This window comes from Lasiosphaeria miniovina, assembly GCF_030549165.1.
Source record: "Lasiosphaeria miniovina strain SMH2392-1A chromosome Unknown B0T26scaffold_4, whole genome shotgun sequence".
Taxonomy (NCBI): domain Eukaryota; kingdom Fungi; phylum Ascomycota; class Sordariomycetes; order Sordariales; family Lasiosphaeriaceae; genus Lasiosphaeria; species Lasiosphaeria miniovina.
Window position 1 is genome coordinate 4,576,261 of NW_026848223.1, and position 16,200 is coordinate 4,592,460.

The window sequence follows — 16,200 nt, forward strand, 5'->3', positions numbered from 1 at the left end:
GAGGTTGTTGTTTTTTGTCTTTGCATCAGGAGAGGACATGTTCCAACCTTTTCTTTTTGCGTCGTTGTTGATGAATGAAAGGCAGTCCCATAGGTTTGGCGTTTTTTTGGACTATTTGCGCTTGCTTGGCAAGGTTTTTTTTATTTTTTATTTCATCCTTTTTACTCTCGTCTCGATATTCACCTCTGCTCTTCCGTCAAGAAACCAGCATGGGTTCCTCGTTACTTGTTCATAGAGCCCGCGACATATACACATACATGCGCTCTCCTTTCCTTTTTCTTGTGTATTTGGAGTGGATATACAATGAGGTCTTGGAAAGAGGAGGGAGGAAGCTAAATAGCAGCAACAGCAGCAGTACCATAGCGGGCGGGTGGGCATAGGCATAGGCAGGGCAGGGCAGGGCAGGGCAGGGCAGGGCAGGGCAGGACAGGACAGGACAGGACAGGACAGGACAGGACAGGACAGGGCAGGGCAGGGCAGATGGGATACTACGTATTCAGTTGCGGCAAGCAAGCAAGCAATGTCAGGATGGCATTTGGTGGGTATTAGGTATATACGTATGACGGAACGAGGTCGGAACGGGCAACGGGCTGAAGAGAAGAGGCGTATATAGTAATCGCGACGTTTCTACTGCAGGCTTGTATATGTATAGAAAGCTGTTGTGATTTGGCCGGTGTCTCGTCCAAGGTAATGCCCCTGATAAGGCCATCGCTGTGCATGTAGCGGAGCACGTACCGTAAACATGGCAACAGCAGCTTTTTCGTTCTTCTCGTGACATACCAATTCCAATATTTATATTCTATTTTTCCCTCATCTCCTAAACCACAGTACGTAGATAAAACCGTAGTGCTGGGACTGACTAGAATGTATGCATAGTATCTACAACGCCCTCACCGTGTGCAATATCTATCACGCCTCCTCCCTCAGGACGCCCACGTGCACGACAAAGCCCGAGTGGGACCGCAAGCTGTCCGGCAGCATGGCGTCGGGGACGCGCCAGGCGCGGAACGGCTTGACGAACGACGCCAGCCAGGCCTCGAACACGATGGGGTCTCGCAGCTGCTGGGCCACGATGCACACGGTAGGAGGACTGTTGTGGGAGTTCTCTGCCTCCCCGTCCTCGGCCTCGGCGTCTCGGAGCCGGCAGGCATCGGCGCACGTCGCCACAAACGGCTCGATCAGCGGGAGGTTGTAGATGCAGTCACAGGCTACCACGGCGTCGAAGCTCGCCGCCGCCGCGGTGTCATTTACTGCTGCTGCTGCTGCTGCTGCTGCTCCGGTCAAGGCCCGTGTCACCTCGTCCGTCTCCCAGTCTAGCGGTGTGAAGTGAATCAGACCGCCGCTGCCATCACCGCCGGAGGACTCCCTCACGGGGGTGGATGTGAGCTTGGCGGCCTGCTGCTTCTGCTTCTGCTTGTTCTGGCCGCCTTTTGGCCTCTTCTGCTGCTGCTGCTGCTGCTGCCGCCCCTGCGAGCGGGTTTGGGAGTGGTGGTAGTTCTCGGCAATGTTCTGCTCGACAAACCTCGCCACGTACGGCTGGTCGGTCAGCACGTAGCGCGCTATGCGCGGCGCCAGCAGCAGGCCAACGAGCCCAGAGATACCGCAGCCGAGCTCCAGCACCAGCGACCGCGGCGACAAGATGCCGTGCGAGAACAGGATGTTGCTGCTATTGCTGATCCATTCTGCGAGCAGCGGCGTGATCTTCCAGACGACTTTTATTGGTACAGGGGTGTCCAAGGTGGGCACCGGTCAGGTTAGTGTACATAAATACGTGTGTTTGTTTTTGAGGTTGGTTTTGATGTTTGGTAAGGGGATAGTAGGTCTAGTAGCCACTCCTACGAGGTAGGGGACTTGGGCTAGGGGTGAGACTACTAGACGGACTACCTACCGACTCCGTAACGTAGTGCAGAATGACAGCAAGGTGGGGGATTTTGACGGGAATCGAAGTGGACCAGACATTAAAAAAAAAATAGCTTTCTCACGCACCGGCTCCGGTTGTGCCGCCGGCACGGTTCGAGGACAGAACGCCAGGCGACTGGTGGATGGTCAAGTCGCGGCCTGCAACTGTCAGCTCGAGGGTCGTCGACTTGGGGTCGACAAAGCCTAGGCTCTGGGAGGGCAACTGCTGCGAGAACAGGTCAAAGGTCTCTACATGTGCCAGTGGCGGCGGCGGAGGCGGGTCAGCCAGAGACCGAGAGAGGCGTCAAGATTTCGCACTTGAAGGAAGGGGCGCTTGTGTTTTTTTTCTTAGCCGACCTTCGTCAGGGGTTGATATTTCCTCGCCGAGAAGCTGCAGCAGCGCGTCGAGCTTCATGCCAAACTGGGATTTCTAAGAATGGCTCCTGTTGGGCTGTGCAACCAGCAACTAACCAACACTGTTTGTACAGCAGAGGGATTCGGAGGCGACCCTATGGCGAGCAACTTTGATGTATTTCTTTCGTGAATATACCGAGTATGCAATTGATCAGTACTTCCGAATACCTCGTAATAAGGTCTTTGCGTGAATGATAATTAAGATTGCCTCAGATGTCGGTTTCATGGGTAAGGTACGGAATACTACAGTACTGATGGATTATTGATAGCCTTGGGTTTTGGTGATCATCGCCTTTTTTATTCTGCTCCCGCTCCAGGGTTCCAGCCAGTACTTGCGACTCCACTGTCATATCTATATTACGTATCCTTGCCTGCCAGCAACATAGCATACTGGATTATTTTTCCGTGCAGCTCTTTCTTGGCTGAACGCCAAGTAGGTAGCCAAGTCGACCTGAGCTCTCAGAAGTTGAAGGTCGATATGCAGCAGACGAAAATGACTCGGGGTCTGTCAAATCTCCTCCTCTCTTTAGTAGACCTTCCTCTCGTGCGTGCGCGCGCGTGTGCGTGCCCGTCCTTGGCCATCCTCCCATCTCATCTATTTTCTTTTCTTTTCTTTTTTTCCTTCGCTTCGTTGGCCCGGGGTTGATAGGAAGCTTTTCCACGTCATACTGCTGCTGTCAAATATTGGATGCTGCCGGGATCTTGCCGGCCAGTGACCACCGTGCCGCATGTCCCGCAGTGCCATCCATTCTTTGGTTCCTGGGACACTCCACTGATTATGGACGGAGTATTCCGAACGCAATTGAGGCACCGCTGGCCTTAGGGTACATACCAATCCCGCGGGTGTGGTATGCGGGAGGATTGTAAGGTGGTTGCCGTCTCATTATTCGTACAAGCAGAGCATTGCGTCGTGTGCGCAGGCAGGCAGATGACGATAACTCTAAATTGGCCAAGCGCGAGCTTTCGGGGCTGAATGCTGGGCCGTAGGTCAGTTGCATGCGCGCCGTGTCAGTGCCTAGAACTACTGCCATCTAAATCCCCCCAACGGGCCCCCAGCACCCTCGGTTGGCACCGGTCCATGCGAATCCGTGGTGAGCGTGAACGTGTTCACAGCATTAACATTTCTGTAAGAATACCTGGCCGTCTGTTGGCTCTCTGGGCAAGGACGGGACTTTTGGTTACCTATTCTCGTGGAACGTGTAAGCTTGCCTGCCAGCCGAACTCAGACTCAACCTAATCTAGCTCGGCAATCGTCCCTACTCTATGCATAGTATACTCCGTAATAACAGATGGAACTTAAAGGCGGGAGGTGAGGACCTGCTGGGCTCTCAGTTGAAACGATTCTCATATTTGTGTGCCTAGCTCGTCACATCGGTCGTGAGAATAAAGAGAAGAACGGTGGCAATTCGACACTGCGACGGTGTAATTTAGGTGGCCGACAAGTGGTTGGCATGACGCCAATGCTGGGCGCGTGACCAATCGCAGCTGTGCTTGGTATTGGAGCAAACCCCGCATGAGAACGCCAGAGCAACATCTCCTCCATAAAACGGGGGATGCCGAGCCTGCCAGCACTCGTGTGGGCGCTGCCGCTAGGCTAGGCAGCGGGGCCTACAGCGCGGCCTACAGCGCGGCCAAGGACGCTTGGCCCTTGGCCCTTGGCCCTAGGCCCCTGGTGCTGGCGCTGGTGCAAGGCAGGTGCAGGTGCCCGCCCAGGCGCAGGCGCAGGCGCAGGCGAGGCGAGGGAAGAAATCCTGTGTGGGGAAGCTCGAGCCACTCCAGTCCAGTCGACCTAGAAGTTCTCTTCGCCAAATGAAATGCGCCTTCTGCCGTCCATTGTTTGAGGTGAGTGAACCGAAAGTCTCCCCCCAAGCCTGTTCCCTACTCTTCCCAGGGTACACCTGTCTACCTACCTTACCTGCCTGCCATCCACCTCAGCTTCGCCTCAAAATCGGCTTGCCTCTCTCTCCTTGCATTCCAAAGCGCCGGCCTTTTCACGATTCCTGTCCCCATTTCTGCCTATTCCGTACTCCATCGCCAGACGACGCTGAACCACCCTGCGTTGAAATCCTGCTTCTTGTTCCTGACTCCATCTCAGTTCCACAGAAGCCGTCGCACTCTTTCTTCAGCCTGCAGCTGCGTCACGTCACCGAGGCTCTCGGAGCTGTGCTGTGCCGCCCAAACAAGCTCCCTTCTTGTTGAGCACACAAACACCAACCTCGTAGTAACCTAATAACCCGCCAGCACCGTTCACGATGGGTGCTCAGTCTACCACGCTGCAGCCCCGCCTCTCGGCCAAGGCCCCCTACACTCTCGAGGTGCCGGGCCAAACCCCCGTCGAGGGCGAGACACCGGTCCGCCGCATCCCGACCTCGATTCCCGAGCTCGTCTCCAAGCCTGCCGACAACATCTCGACTGTCTACGAGCTTGTCCGCGTGAGTGCTGCCAAGTATGGCAACGCCAAGTGCATTGGCTCGCGCAAGCTCGTCCGCACCCATCAGGAGACCAAGAAGGTCAAGAAGATCGTCGACGGCGAGGAGCGCGAGATAGACAAGAACTGGACCTTCTTTGAGCTGAGTGGTTACGAGTACATCACCTTCACCGAGTACGAGCGCCTCGTGCTAAACGTCGGCGCCGGTTTCCGCAAGCTCGGCTTCGAGAAGGACGATCGCGTTCACATTTTCGCCGCCACGAGCCAGAACTGGCTTTCCGTCTCCCACGGCGCCGCTACTCAGAGCATGCCCATCGTCACGGCATATGACACGCTGGGCGAAGAGGGCTTGAGGCACTCGATGGTTGCCACCAAGGCCAAGGCCATCTTCTTGGATCCCCACTTGCTGCCTACCTTGGGCAACGTCTTGAAGGATGCCACCTCCATCAAGGCTGTCATTTGGAATAACCAGAACCAGGTTAAGCAGGAGCACGTCGACAAGCTGAACTCTGAATTCCCTCACATCACCATTCTCAACTTCGACGACCTCCGCAAGCTCGGCGAGGAAAACCCAGTTGACCCCGTCCCTCCATCCCCCGAAGATCTTTGCTGCATCATGTACACGTCTGGCTCGACCGGAACGCCCAAAGGTGTTCCATTGACGCACGCGAATGTTGTTGCATCGGTTGCTAGTGTCAGCGTGGTAGTCCAGCCCTTTATTGGTCCTGGCGATGGTCTTTTGACCTACCTGCCCCTGGCTCACATTCTGGAGTATGTGTTTGAGAACTCTTCTCTTGTGTGGGGCTCGTGTATGGGCTACGGGAACCCGAAGACACTCTCGGACAACTCTGTGCGTAACTGCAAGGGAGACATTAGGGAGTTCAAGCCCAGCGTCCTTGTTGGTGTCCCTGCTGTCTGGGAAACCGTCAAGAAGGGCATCGTCGCCAAGGTGAACGCCGGTAGCCCGATAGTACGCGGCCTGTTCTGGGGCGCCTTGGCGCTCAAGGAGCGTTTGATGGCGGCGGGCCTTCCCGGCTCGGGACTCTTGGATGCAGTGGTGTTCAAGAAAATCAAGGAAGCTACCGGCGGCCGCATGAAGCTTTGCATGAACGGTGGCGGTCCGGTCTCCAAGGACACCCAAAAGTTCATCAGCATGGCCATCTGCCCCATGATCATCGGCTACGGCCTCACCGAGACCGCGGCCAACGGGACCTTGCAAAACCCCCTGGAGTGGACTTCGGAGTCTATCGGAGCCATGCCGGCAGCAGTCGAGGCCAAGCTCGTTGATTTCCCAGATGCCGGATATTTTGCAACCAACAAGCCGAACCCGCAGGGCGAGATTTGGCTGCGAGGCCCCGCTGTCATGTCGGGTTACTACGAAAACCCCAAGGAGACAGCCGAGGCCATGCAGGACGGCTGGTTCAAGACGGGTGACATTGGCGAATGGGACAAGAACGGCCATCTCAATATCATCGACCGCAAGAAGAATCTGGTCAAGACTCAGAATGGCGAGTACATTGCCCTTGAGAAGCTCGAGTCCATTTACCGCTCCGCGGCCGTTGTGGCCAATATTTGCGTGTACGCCGACAGCACCAAGACCAAGCCTATTGCCATCATTGTTCCGGCGGAACCCGCCCTAAAGAAGCTGGCCAACTCGATCGGCATCAAGGGTGAGAGTCTGGAGGAGCTGGTCCATGAGAAGAAGCTTCAGCAATCTGTCCTGAAGGAGCTCCAGGCGGCTGGTCGTGCGGGTGGTCTTTCGGGTATTGAGATTATCGAGGGTGTAGTTGTCTCGGACGAGGAGTGGACTCCCCAGAACGTAAGTCTTTACTCAAATCCTGACCCGGGAAACAAAGCTAACCTGAGAAATGCCACAGACCTTGGTGACGGCTGCGCAAAAACTGAACCGCAAGGGCATTCTTGCAAAGTATAAGAAGGAGGTGGACGAGGCGTATGCGACTTCTAGTTAAGGTTCGGACTTTGAGAATGCGAGTGCAGTGTCCCTTGTCAGAGTTCCATCCGTCATCTTTTCTGGTGTTTTTTTCTGGCTTCCTAATCCGCTTAACGCGGCGTGCAGCTAGCAAATTGAGAATGATGCTCAGATAAGGCGATTGACTAGGTTTGGAAAATATCCTCGGCCTGGTATTTTTGTCTAGGAGGATCTCTTTGGTTTAATATTCCACCACTTCGTGCGATTGCACTTATTGGTGGGAGAGGGGGGATGGATGTGTTTGTGTTGTTGACCTACTGATGGACGTTCTTCAGCCGGTTGTTTTCCCTTTTTTTTCTTCCTTGTTCGTTTCTATCTCGGTCCTCGTGGTCTGTCTGGATCTGTGTATTAAAATCCCATGTAGCAGATGCTTTCAACTAGTACCCATCTTCCTACTCTTTTAATGTCAAGTCATGGTGGGTTGCTTGAGCCATGTGCCGTCCGCGTAATGTCATCGAGTTCGCCGTACGACGTTACGGTTAGTCATTCAATAAATAAACTCCGGGAGGGCGAGCAACAAGAAACAGCAATCACCAGCGAGGGTTTTGAAGAGTCAGAAGTTAAAGTGAGACTGAAATTCAATACTACCTATGATCAAGAGTCGCCGTCAACAACAAAAGCCCTAGGATAAATAGGAAAAGACAAGAAAGGACTCGAGACACAGCAGGACACGAAGCGACGAATATTCCTCCCAAAGCTAGAGACGCAATGAATAAGTAATAAAGTGCCATATAGCGGAAACTAAAGAACCAAACCAAGGGAGACTGAGAGGAGACCTCAGCCGACAACGCGCGTACGCTCGCTCGGGAGGAAGGCAAGGGTGGACGAATATGAAGAAAATAAAGGAAAGAAGGAAAAAAGAGTTTACAAGAAAGAAAAACCCCCTCTCCCTACTCCCGCGTCCCTTCAAGTTCCTTTGAGTTAAAAACAAAGGTAAACAACTGTTAGGTACGGTGTGTGTGTGTGTGTACCTTGCTTAGGCAAGTCCGCCCTTTCATCCACCCTCCCCATTCCCCCTTTCCAAACGCTCTCTTTCTCTCCCCCCCAGGCACCCAGAATTCCAAACCAATTCGCCAACGAAATGTAAGAGTAAAAAGAAAGAAAAAACCGAGAAAACATCTGAGTCAAATCAGATCAAATCAAGTCAAATCAGTCAGTCAGTCAGTCCGCAACGCAACGCAACTAGTCAACCGCCGAGCCTACCCCCCGATCTCTTCGTCTTCTCTTTTGAAGCCAAATCCTGAGAGAGAAGACATGTCTTTCCCCTCCCATGCGTCGTCATCTATACCCCCTTCTTCTCCATCACTCCCCCATTTCCCGGTCTGCGCTTCCTTCACCTGGCATCAGCATCCTTCTGATGCTGCCACAGCCATTCCCTCGCTCCTTATCCCGGAGAGAGATAAACCTGCACTGGGGGATCGCACCGCCGGCCAATATCCCCCACCCTCCCGGGCTTGGGATTTTTGAAGAAGCAAAAAAAAAAGATCCAACTCATGGCATTCGTTTCATAGCTCGTTCATTCGCCCCAAGCCTAAAAAGAGGGCCTGGCAAGGGTAAGAATAATCCCTTCCCCACTTCCTCTTTCCGCCCCTTTAGCAACCGATTCCGACCCAACCCCTTACACCCCCTTTTTGAGAATCAAAATCCCCGGGGTTTTGTTTGGACACTCGCACACACCCCGGATACATCGACTTTGTTGGTTTTCTGGTTCTTTTTTCTTCTTGGTTATTTCATCCACACTCATAACAGGAATCATCACACTAGCCCGTCGTACAGGGACAGGGCAGATACAATGGTGGCGTCGCGCTGGCTGCCCTCCTTGAACTCCTCTATGTCGAGGCTGCCGTTCTCGTCCTTGTCCATCATGCGGAAGATCTTAGTGACGCGCTTTTCGGGCGTATCCTCGTCGTCGGGGAGCTTGACCATTGTGCCGACCTGGGGGCAAGAACATGTCTGTGGTTAGTTTGTGGGCAGGACAAATAACCCTCTGCCAAACAGGGAACCCACCATCTTGTAAATCGCTTCGACAATCTTTAGCATCTCGGCGTAGCTAATCTTGCCGTCGCCGTCAATGTCGTACAGCTGGAAAGCCCAATCGAGCTTCTCCTCCATCTTGCCGCGGCTCGTGACACTCAGAGCGCAGATGAACTCCTTGAAGTCGATGGTCCCCGACTTGTCCGTATCGAAGACGTTGAAGACGTAGTCGGCGAACGACGTCGGGTCGCCAAACGGGAAGAAACGCTTGTAAATCTCGAGGAACTCGTCCTTGGTGAGCGTGCCTGTGGGGCAGTCTTTCCGGAAGCCTGTTGTTCAAGGCGATCGCGGTGTTAGCCTCCCGATGTTTTAGTTGAACATATCCCCTCTCCCTTTTCCCCTTTTAGAGCCTCCCCTCTCCTTTTCGGGTGCCCCGGTTCAGGTATTCTCTTTTCCTTCCCTCCTCCGAAAGAGAAAGGGTGGGGAATAGAGGGAGATAAAAAGAGAAAACAAGGCCAACCCACCCTTATACCATTGCTGCAGCTCCTTCTTGTCGAACAGCGTCGCATTCTGCAGGTCAGCCAGCTCCTCCTGCGAGAGTTTCGACTGTCTGTGGAGGACGTGGTGTCAGCGATTTTGCGGCACGAAGCGGGACAATACGCGGACATGAGACTCTAGGCGGGTATGTGTCTTGTTCGTGGTCGCAGTCGCGGTCGCAGTCGCATTCGCATTTCGGCGCTTGCGAAATCGCAATATTCACGGCCCGGACGCCCAAAGACCTCGTGCAAGGCACGCCGAGGAGAATCCCGCCTCGAAAGCCCAGAATCTCGCGCGAGCAAGGACCTAAATGAAGCGCGCAGTACTTACGATTTGCCCATCGCGGCCGGATGTGGTGTGCGTATCTTCCGTTTGACGCCGCGTCAGAGAAGGCGGGGGGGAGGGGGGGTTTAGCCTCCGGGGGCGCGCGACGGGTGCGGGTGCGGGTGTGTGGAGGCGTCAAGTTTGCGACAGTAGGATTGTCTTCTCGGGGTTTGTTAGTTTCGCCCGGGATCTTGTTCTCGACTTTGCGCGGTGGTCTAGTTCGCCGTTGGCTTTGTCCGCGCTTAGTTTAGACGGGTTGGACGAGAGGTGAAGTGCGTCGTCGTGGGGTTTATGAGTACCTGCCCAGTTAGGATAGTACAGGAGGTACAGGTCGGTAAATACGCGGGGGGCGGTGGTTGCAGGGTTCTTGGCAAAGGCGAGGCCTAGAAAAACTACAAGGTCGTGGAGAACAGAGATCGGTCGGTTGGGGGACTAGAAATGCGATTGAACGGCGGTTAGAAGGGAGAAAGAAGTGAAGCGAAGACGACGGGAGGATATCCGAGTGACGGCGGCGGCAATGGTAGGGTTTGTATGTATGTACGGAGTATGCACAGAAAGTTAGGGAGTGCACTGTACGGAACGCCTACGGGAGCCCAGCGGCACGCTTGAATGCGCGGCTCTGGAGGTGAGGGGCTATGTTTGGCGGGACTCGGGGGGTTCGAACACACACCTTCAGAGTAGAACAAATCGGGCACTCTAACACACCCCACCTCTGGGCCCATAAGGCGGGAGATTCGAGGCCGAGGCCGCTTCATTCGAGCGGCCCACGCCTCATCCCTAGTGGCGGTTACCTTAGCCACAGTGATCTCCCTAGCCGCTACTGTATCATACCTTATTTTCCTACTGGAGGTGAAACTACCCGACCGTAGGAAGGTAGAGACGGGCTGTCCTGCAACTGCAATAGAAGATCGCCATTTTGAAGCTGTAGCCCCGCTTGTAATCTGTAAGCAATTCCCAGGAACCTCCTAGCTCCAGACCCTACCTGATAGGATAGACGAGGGACCGCCAGGGGCGCCCGAGTTACGATAACACAACCTCCAGGCTATGGTCTTTGGCCTTTTGGGACTTGGGGGTCTGGGATACGTTGACCCAGAGGCGCCAACAGCAAGGCACAGTCAGGCCTCCTGCCCGGTAACCTATGGACCTAGCTACCGTGCCAAAGCACCTTAAAAGGGTAGGGAACCGAACCTTGGGAAGTAGTGTATGTACGTAAGCACGGCAGTGTAGGTTGGAGGTTACCTTAGTCAAGCTCCTTGCAAGCCGTTAATGGTCTGTATTGTGCATGGATGTAATCCGGGGAAGGTTTGGCCATTGAGACTCGGAGAAACACTTTCTTGAGCCTGGTTTTTTTTTTTTTCGTTTTCACACCCGGAACTCGCTCGCCACCGTCTTCTCTCTCCGACATTTTGCAGGGCGGAGCAAATCCAAGCAGGCAGGTGCGACTATGGAAGAGGGGGGTGACGTGACAATAGATGGGGGCGGGATGGGCCTCCTTTGTAGTTTGCTCTCTTGCTGTTGCTCTTGCCCTCTGGGGGAGAGAGCCTTTGGTTGATTACAGAGTATGGAACATGTACAGCTCAACTGGAAGGTCGGACTGCAAAAGGGGCTGTGCAAAGGCGCCAAGACAAATCACCAGAGTCCCAAAGTCTCGCCAGCCACTTGAACTCGCTCAAACACCACTGGCAGACCACCGCCGCCGTGACCTCCCGTGCCTTCCTGCCTGAGAGAGGCTGGGGGCTGCGCAGCGAGTGGTGCAATTTCAGGTTGGCTTTCTCTTTTTCCAACACCCTCACGTTTGAGGGAATTTAGACGAACATGTCCCACAAAAAAAGACAAAGGCATCTCAAACCCCCAAGACGCTCTGAGTACACGTGTAGGCCCTGCCAAGAAAAAACAGCCTGCCGAACTGGTGCTAGTGAGTTTGAATTGTGGCCTCAGGTTCGGTCTGTATACCTTCTGAACTCGCCCTCCCAGGTCCCGGACTATATGCGTCGGGTTCAGACCCCAGGCCAACAACGGGCTTGCCATCGATTTATTATAAATAATATAGGTGAGGTAAAGTTCTGGAAACTCAGGCATGTCTCCAAGCTCGCGGTGGCCGACACACTCACTGCCCTGGAAGCGAGGCCCCTTGTGGTTTGCTCCTTATCGCGATACACCTGAGAGCTCGAAAGGAACCCTGAGCCAGTCGTTGGTTATTCACAGGTGTGTTCAATTGGGCTGGCTCTGCAGAACGCCAGACCCGAGTACCTCCCCTGGTCTCTGCTTCTCTTTTAACTAACCGGTGCGCCGATGCTGATGAAATCAGCATCTGAATACCATGGCTGCGGTCCTTCGACCTGTACGTAGTTGGCTGTTCCCTTTGGTACTCCGTACTGTACGGTACGATACCGAAAACTGAGTACTGTGCTCACAATTTGGCTTAACCGCGGAGCAGAGCCCTTATGAACGGCAGCCACACCTTGTTTTTACACCCTACTCCGTAATTGCCTACAGAAAGGAGCGCCCCCGTCTCCGCAGCAAACGAGACGACCATATTCGAAACTCCAAGATCTGGGGCTGGCAAAGAAATACTGCAAAAGGTGGATTACCGCACAACTTACTCCATCAGCAAACAAGCATGCAAGAAAAACGGCAAGGTAGCCAAGCGGTCTAAGGCGCCAGGTTCAGGACTACTTGAATTCTACAGATTTCTCCCCGGGATCTTCCTGGTCTCAGTAATGGGGCGTGGGTTCGAATCCCACCCTTGTCATTTCGTTTTTGCTTTTTGTTTTGTGACCCTTTTTGAAAAGGGGTTCTTTTGCTTTTAACTCCTGTCTCTGCTCTTTTTTTTTTTTTTTTTTTTGGGAGTATAGGTAGTCCTCTTACTGCTCAATTATAAAGTCCTGCAACAAGTATCTTCCTGGAAACCGTTGTATCAACGAATGGCACATTGGATCACGTCCCCAAACTCTGAGAAATGCCCGGTCGGGCTCGATGCAAAGAACGCAAACCCAGTCGCGAACCTGGAGCACTGTATCCCTGCTGCTGTCGTCATCATCACTATTATAAAATCTAACAGCCTGGGTGTCTTCTAACGTCCCTAATCATGTTCTCGCTGTGGATGATCCCACAACAAGTTAACCAATTCCCATTCATCTTCAACCTAGCCCGCCCCCGGAAAATGTATCCAAAAGACACGCAGTCTAAACAGCACTCTAGCATACAACGACTCAGACCAGATCCCACGCCGCTATGCCCACCAGACTGTAGCCGCACCGGCCCTTCTTCCTCAGGAACTCCTCCTTGGTGACGCCACGGGCGCTCTGGTTGTCTAGGGTGTCAAACCCGAACAGGGAGACCATCTGGCCGGGCGTGCCGAGGTCGGCGGCATCAATGTCGGCCCAGTACCAGAACCCGTCCGTCTCCATGCAGACCATGTCATCGGAGCGGCCGTCGCGGCCGTGGATCTGGACGGCGAAGAGCATCTGGGCGCCCTTGCCGTGCTGCTCGGGGCGCCAGTGCTCGCAGATCTTAGAGAACTGGAACCGGACGACCTCGCCGCTGCGGACGGGGATCTTCTTCTCGCGCGGCGAGAAGGTGAACTCGCTCAGGCCCTCGTCGGATCCGCCGCTGTACCACGTGGCCACCTCGCCCTTGACGGGCCCCACAATGTATTCCTCCCACGACGGGATGCGGCCGTCGGAGCGGAAGAAGTGGTTCCGGTCCGAGGGGAAGTGCTTGAGCCCGATGAGCTCGTTGGAGAGGTAGAACATCTCGGGGGCGAAGCGCTTGGTGTAGGTGCCTTCGCCGACGGCGCCGGCGCCCCAACACGCGTCAATCACCTTCCATTCTCCGCCGTCGATTCGCACGGCATTCCACGCGTGTCCCGTTGGGTCGCGACGGGGTGGCGGCTGTCCCGCCGCTAGCGGCCGGAACCCATAGCCCTTGCCGTGCCCCACGACCACGAGCACCTCAAGGCCGGCACGTTTCGCAACGCCCTCGAACACGCGCGCATAGCCCTCGCACACGGCCTTGCCGCTGAAGATCATTTCGGCCGTCGTCTGGCCGCGCGGTATGCAGCCGCCGAAAAAGCCCTCGACATCGTAGGCAATATTGTGGTGGCACCACGTGAAGATGGCTCGGGCCTTGTCCGTATGTGATGGAAAGGGGTCGCACAGGACGTGAGCCAGATAGCCCACGGGGTCTTGACGCGGCAGAGAGCTGATGGGGTACTTGGCGGCCGCCGCGTCCGGCCCGGAATAATCGCGACAGACTAGGCACTGCGGCGCCGTGGAGGGGCTTGCGGCTGCCCGGGACGCCACTGCATCGATTTGCTCAAATGTGGGGCGGGAGCTTAAGGGAACTGCGGGAGGGGACGAGCCAGGAGACTTCGCAACCGCGCCTCCACCGAACCCCTGCGGAGACTTGGACGGATAACTCGTCGGGGTGGGGGGCAAGCGGCGGGCTGGAAGAGCCGGCGATGGCTCGTCGGCGCGTGCAGTGGCTGGGGACCTGCCGGGCCTTGACGGGAGACGAGGGGGAAGGGACGGGGGCTCCGCGATGCGGGAACCAACGGATGGTGACGGCTTGGGTGTAAGCGACGGTGACCTTGTGGCAGCATTTTTTTTCTCCTCTCTCTCCCTCTCCCTGGCCTTTGCCTCGAGCTCACGGCGGGTGGGCGGTAGCGGGGGAAGCTTCGCCTGGTCGAGGGCCGGGGGAAGTCTCCTTAGGGGCTGGATGTCTGTTCCAACACTAGAAGCCGAGGATCTGGTGTTGTTCAGGGATAGGGACGACACAGTGGACAAATACGATATTTCTGAGGAATTGGAATTCCTTCGCGTGTGAACAGTTTGAGTAGAAGGGCGACGCTCGGGGAGAGCGGGCGAGATTTGTTGCTGCGAGTTGCGCGAAGGCAATGGAGGAGGGGGTAGGGACGAGCCATACGAGCCGTTTGGTATGGCCGGCGTTCTCGGCGATATTGATGGCTGCTCGTCATTCTCAAACTCTGTTTTCCGTCTCGGCAGCGGCGGCGGTGCCCAGTCTGTAGCGGCCCTCGCGGCCTTTGTAGGGCGCGGAGGGATCGCAGGGCTCGGCTGCGGAGAGGCGGCATTGTCGGACGAAGCTGAAGCTGAAAATGGCGGGCTAGCGACGGTCGTCGTCCCGATGACAGTTGCGGCACGATTAGGTGGTGGTGGCGGCGGGGCTCGCTTGCCAACTGTAATGGGTGGCGCCTGGAAGTTCTTCTGCCTGTTCAGAGCAGCAATGCGCTCAGCAAGCGTGCTAAATTGCGGCTCGTCAACCTCGGCCATTGCAAGTAGCTATATGATGGCGCAACAACTCGAGATGAAAACTAAAAGTTTGATAGGAACGCGGGGTCGAGAATCAAGGAGTGAGACGTTTGGTCGTTGGCGGCGTCTGACTGACGTCCGCGGTACAGTATGTACAGTACAGTACCTACGGATAACGGCACCTGCATTCAAAGCAAAGGCTGGGAAGGACAGCTGGTTTAGCGACCAACTAGGAAAACCTGGCGCGCCTCCAGTAGGTAGGTAGTTATCTGACTGAACTAAGCCTTCCTAACGTCCCGTAATTGTAGGGGAAAAGTGTGGCGGTGCCGACAGGATCGGGGCAATGATGGAGGGGGCAGAGGAACGAGGAGGCGGGGCCGGATACGACCTGCCGGGCCGTCGTTTTGCAGACCTTCGGCGATTTTGCTGCTCGTCTACCATACCTAGAGACTAGAGCAGCTAATACAATACAGCAAGCAGATCTACAGGTACTAATGCAGCGCATGGAGGCCAGATATTCAGGCCTTTATAGTTTGTGCTAGACTCCCGCTTCTTGCAGTCCCAAGCTGGCGTTCAGGAAAATCAGCCAAGGTGATCTCCAAGCATTTGGCTGGGCAGACCTGGTCTGTTCAAGTTCTTTTCGGATTATTTTCTGTCCTGTACGGATACTGTAAGGTACTTGGTATACAAACTGGAGTAGCCGGGGTGAAAGCGATGGCGACAAGCCAAAATACTACTATGGAGTAGGTACTAAGTAAACTCCGCATCTACAGCTTACTGCGTATCCGTGAAACAAAATAGAGGAAGATCCGAATCCAAAAAGGTACCGCAATTCCGTACGTACATGTATTCGTAGATCGCTCGAGTAAGCGTGTATAGGGAGTCCCTTGCCATGGGCTGTCACTCGGTGCGCAATGATCTGCAGCCCTCGCCCATGTTGAACCCACCTCAGAATCCTGTCGCGACATGATGGGATCTTAGCACATGTGGTGTCGCAGGCGGAGCCCCTGCAGCCTTTTCCGAGTCGAGCCGGAATTCCGCAACCTGTATCCTAGAGGCAGCTATCCGTGTCAAACTGGGTGGCAGGCATACTGAGTAGGTAAGCGGGGACGGGCATGCAACTTGCAGGACCTTTGTTGGCAGCATTGTATGAAGTGCATAGTGGTGTTGAATGCGTGGGGATGCCATGTTCGAACAACCAGCATCAACAACAGGAACTTAGTGAATCAACAATGGATTGATTGGGCCTTCTTTTTTGTTTGAAAGCCGTTGCAGAAGAAAAGTGGACACTGGCCGTCGCTTTGGCCCCAGTCTCTATTCAGCCTCATGCGGCAAGTACCCGCAGCTACATAAGGTAGTGATGG

General features: G+C 54.9%; 6 protein-coding genes and 1 non-coding gene across 7 annotated transcripts; 2 read left to right on the plus strand and 5 right to left on the minus strand.

Moving 5' to 3' along the window:
- Positions 1-42: 42 nt before the first annotated feature.
- Positions 43-465, minus strand: B0T26DRAFT_314160 (uncharacterized protein). Its single transcript, XM_060434339.1, has one exon. The coding sequence runs from the start codon at positions 382-384 to the stop codon at positions 148-150; it is 237 nt and encodes a 78-aa protein (XP_060296919.1). The 5' UTR covers positions 385-465; the 3' UTR covers positions 43-147.
- A 307-nt stretch (positions 466-772) lies between these two features.
- B0T26DRAFT_711965 (uncharacterized protein) lies at positions 773-2,568 on the minus strand. The gene is made up of 3 exons (XM_060442064.1): positions 2,257-2,568; positions 1,987-2,148; positions 773-1,712 (listed from the first exon to the last, which is right to left on the minus strand). Exons 1-3 carry the CDS (start codon positions 2,312-2,314, stop codon positions 910-912), a joined length of 1,023 nt encoding a protein of 340 aa, XP_060296920.1. The 5' UTR covers positions 2,315-2,568; the 3' UTR covers positions 773-909.
- Positions 2,569-4,148: 1,580 nt separating this feature from the next.
- B0T26DRAFT_855439 (uncharacterized protein) lies at positions 4,149-7,162 on the plus strand. The gene is made up of 2 exons (XM_060447685.1): positions 4,149-6,560; positions 6,619-7,162. Exons 1-2 carry the CDS (start codon positions 4,566-4,568, stop codon positions 6,709-6,711), a joined length of 2,088 nt encoding a protein of 695 aa, XP_060296921.1. The 5' UTR covers positions 4,149-4,565; the 3' UTR covers positions 6,712-7,162.
- Positions 7,163-8,486: 1,324 nt separating this feature from the next.
- On the minus strand, positions 8,487-9,741 carry B0T26DRAFT_777641 (neuronal calcium sensor 1; the record flags this gene model as incomplete). The annotated part of the gene is made up of 4 exons (XM_060446636.1): positions 9,573-9,741; positions 9,230-9,315; positions 8,739-9,034; positions 8,487-8,666 (listed from the first exon to the last, which is right to left on the minus strand). Exons 1-4 carry the CDS (start codon positions 9,581-9,583, stop codon positions 8,487-8,489), a joined length of 573 nt encoding a protein of 190 aa, XP_060296922.1. The 5' UTR covers positions 9,584-9,741.
- A 2,458-nt stretch (positions 9,742-12,199) lies between these two features.
- Positions 12,200-12,318, plus strand: B0T26DRAFT_t124. The gene has a single exon. It is a non-coding gene; the product is annotated as a tRNA-Leu (tRNA).
- A 73-nt stretch (positions 12,319-12,391) lies between these two features.
- Positions 12,392-15,177, minus strand: B0T26DRAFT_711980 (uncharacterized protein). Its single transcript, XM_060442065.1, has one exon. It carries the CDS (start codon positions 14,855-14,857, stop codon positions 12,779-12,781), a length of 2,079 nt encoding a protein of 692 aa, XP_060296923.1. The 5' UTR covers positions 14,858-15,177; the 3' UTR covers positions 12,392-12,778.
- A 445-nt stretch (positions 15,178-15,622) lies between these two features.
- Positions 15,623-16,052, minus strand: B0T26DRAFT_711981 (uncharacterized protein). The gene has a single exon (XM_060442066.1). The coding sequence runs from the start codon at positions 16,022-16,024 to the stop codon at positions 15,785-15,787; it is 240 nt and encodes a 79-aa protein (XP_060296924.1). The 5' UTR covers positions 16,025-16,052; the 3' UTR covers positions 15,623-15,784.
- Positions 16,053-16,200: the final 148 nt, after the last annotated feature.

Coding starts and splice junctions, on each gene's coding strand:
- B0T26DRAFT_711965 (XM_060442064.1), bottom strand. CDS start 2,314: ATGAAGCTCGACGCGCTGCTGCAGCTTCTCGGCGAGGAAATATCAACC. Junction 2,149..2,256: donor AATATCAACCCCTGACGAAG/GTCGGCTAAGAA, acceptor TGGCACATGTAG/AGACCTTTGACCTGTTCTCG. Junction 1,713..1,986: donor CGGCGGCACAACCGGAGCCG/GTGCGTGAGAAA, acceptor TACCAATAAAAG/TCGTCTGGAAGATCACGCCG.
- B0T26DRAFT_711981 (XM_060442066.1), bottom strand. CDS start 16,024: ATGGCATCCCCACGCATTCAACACCACTATGCACTTCATACAATGCTG.
- B0T26DRAFT_855439 (XM_060447685.1), top strand. CDS start 4,566: ATGGGTGCTCAGTCTACCACGCTGCAGCCCCGCCTCTCGGCCAAGGCC. Junction 6,561..6,618: donor AGGAGTGGACTCCCCAGAAC/GTAAGTCTTTAC, acceptor GAAATGCCACAG/ACCTTGGTGACGGCTGCGCA.
- B0T26DRAFT_314160 (XM_060434339.1), bottom strand. CDS start 384: ATGCCTATGCCCACCCGCCCGCTATGGTACTGCTGCTGTTGCTGCTAT.
- B0T26DRAFT_711980 (XM_060442065.1), bottom strand. CDS start 14,857: ATGGCCGAGGTTGACGAGCCGCAATTTAGCACGCTTGCTGAGCGCATT.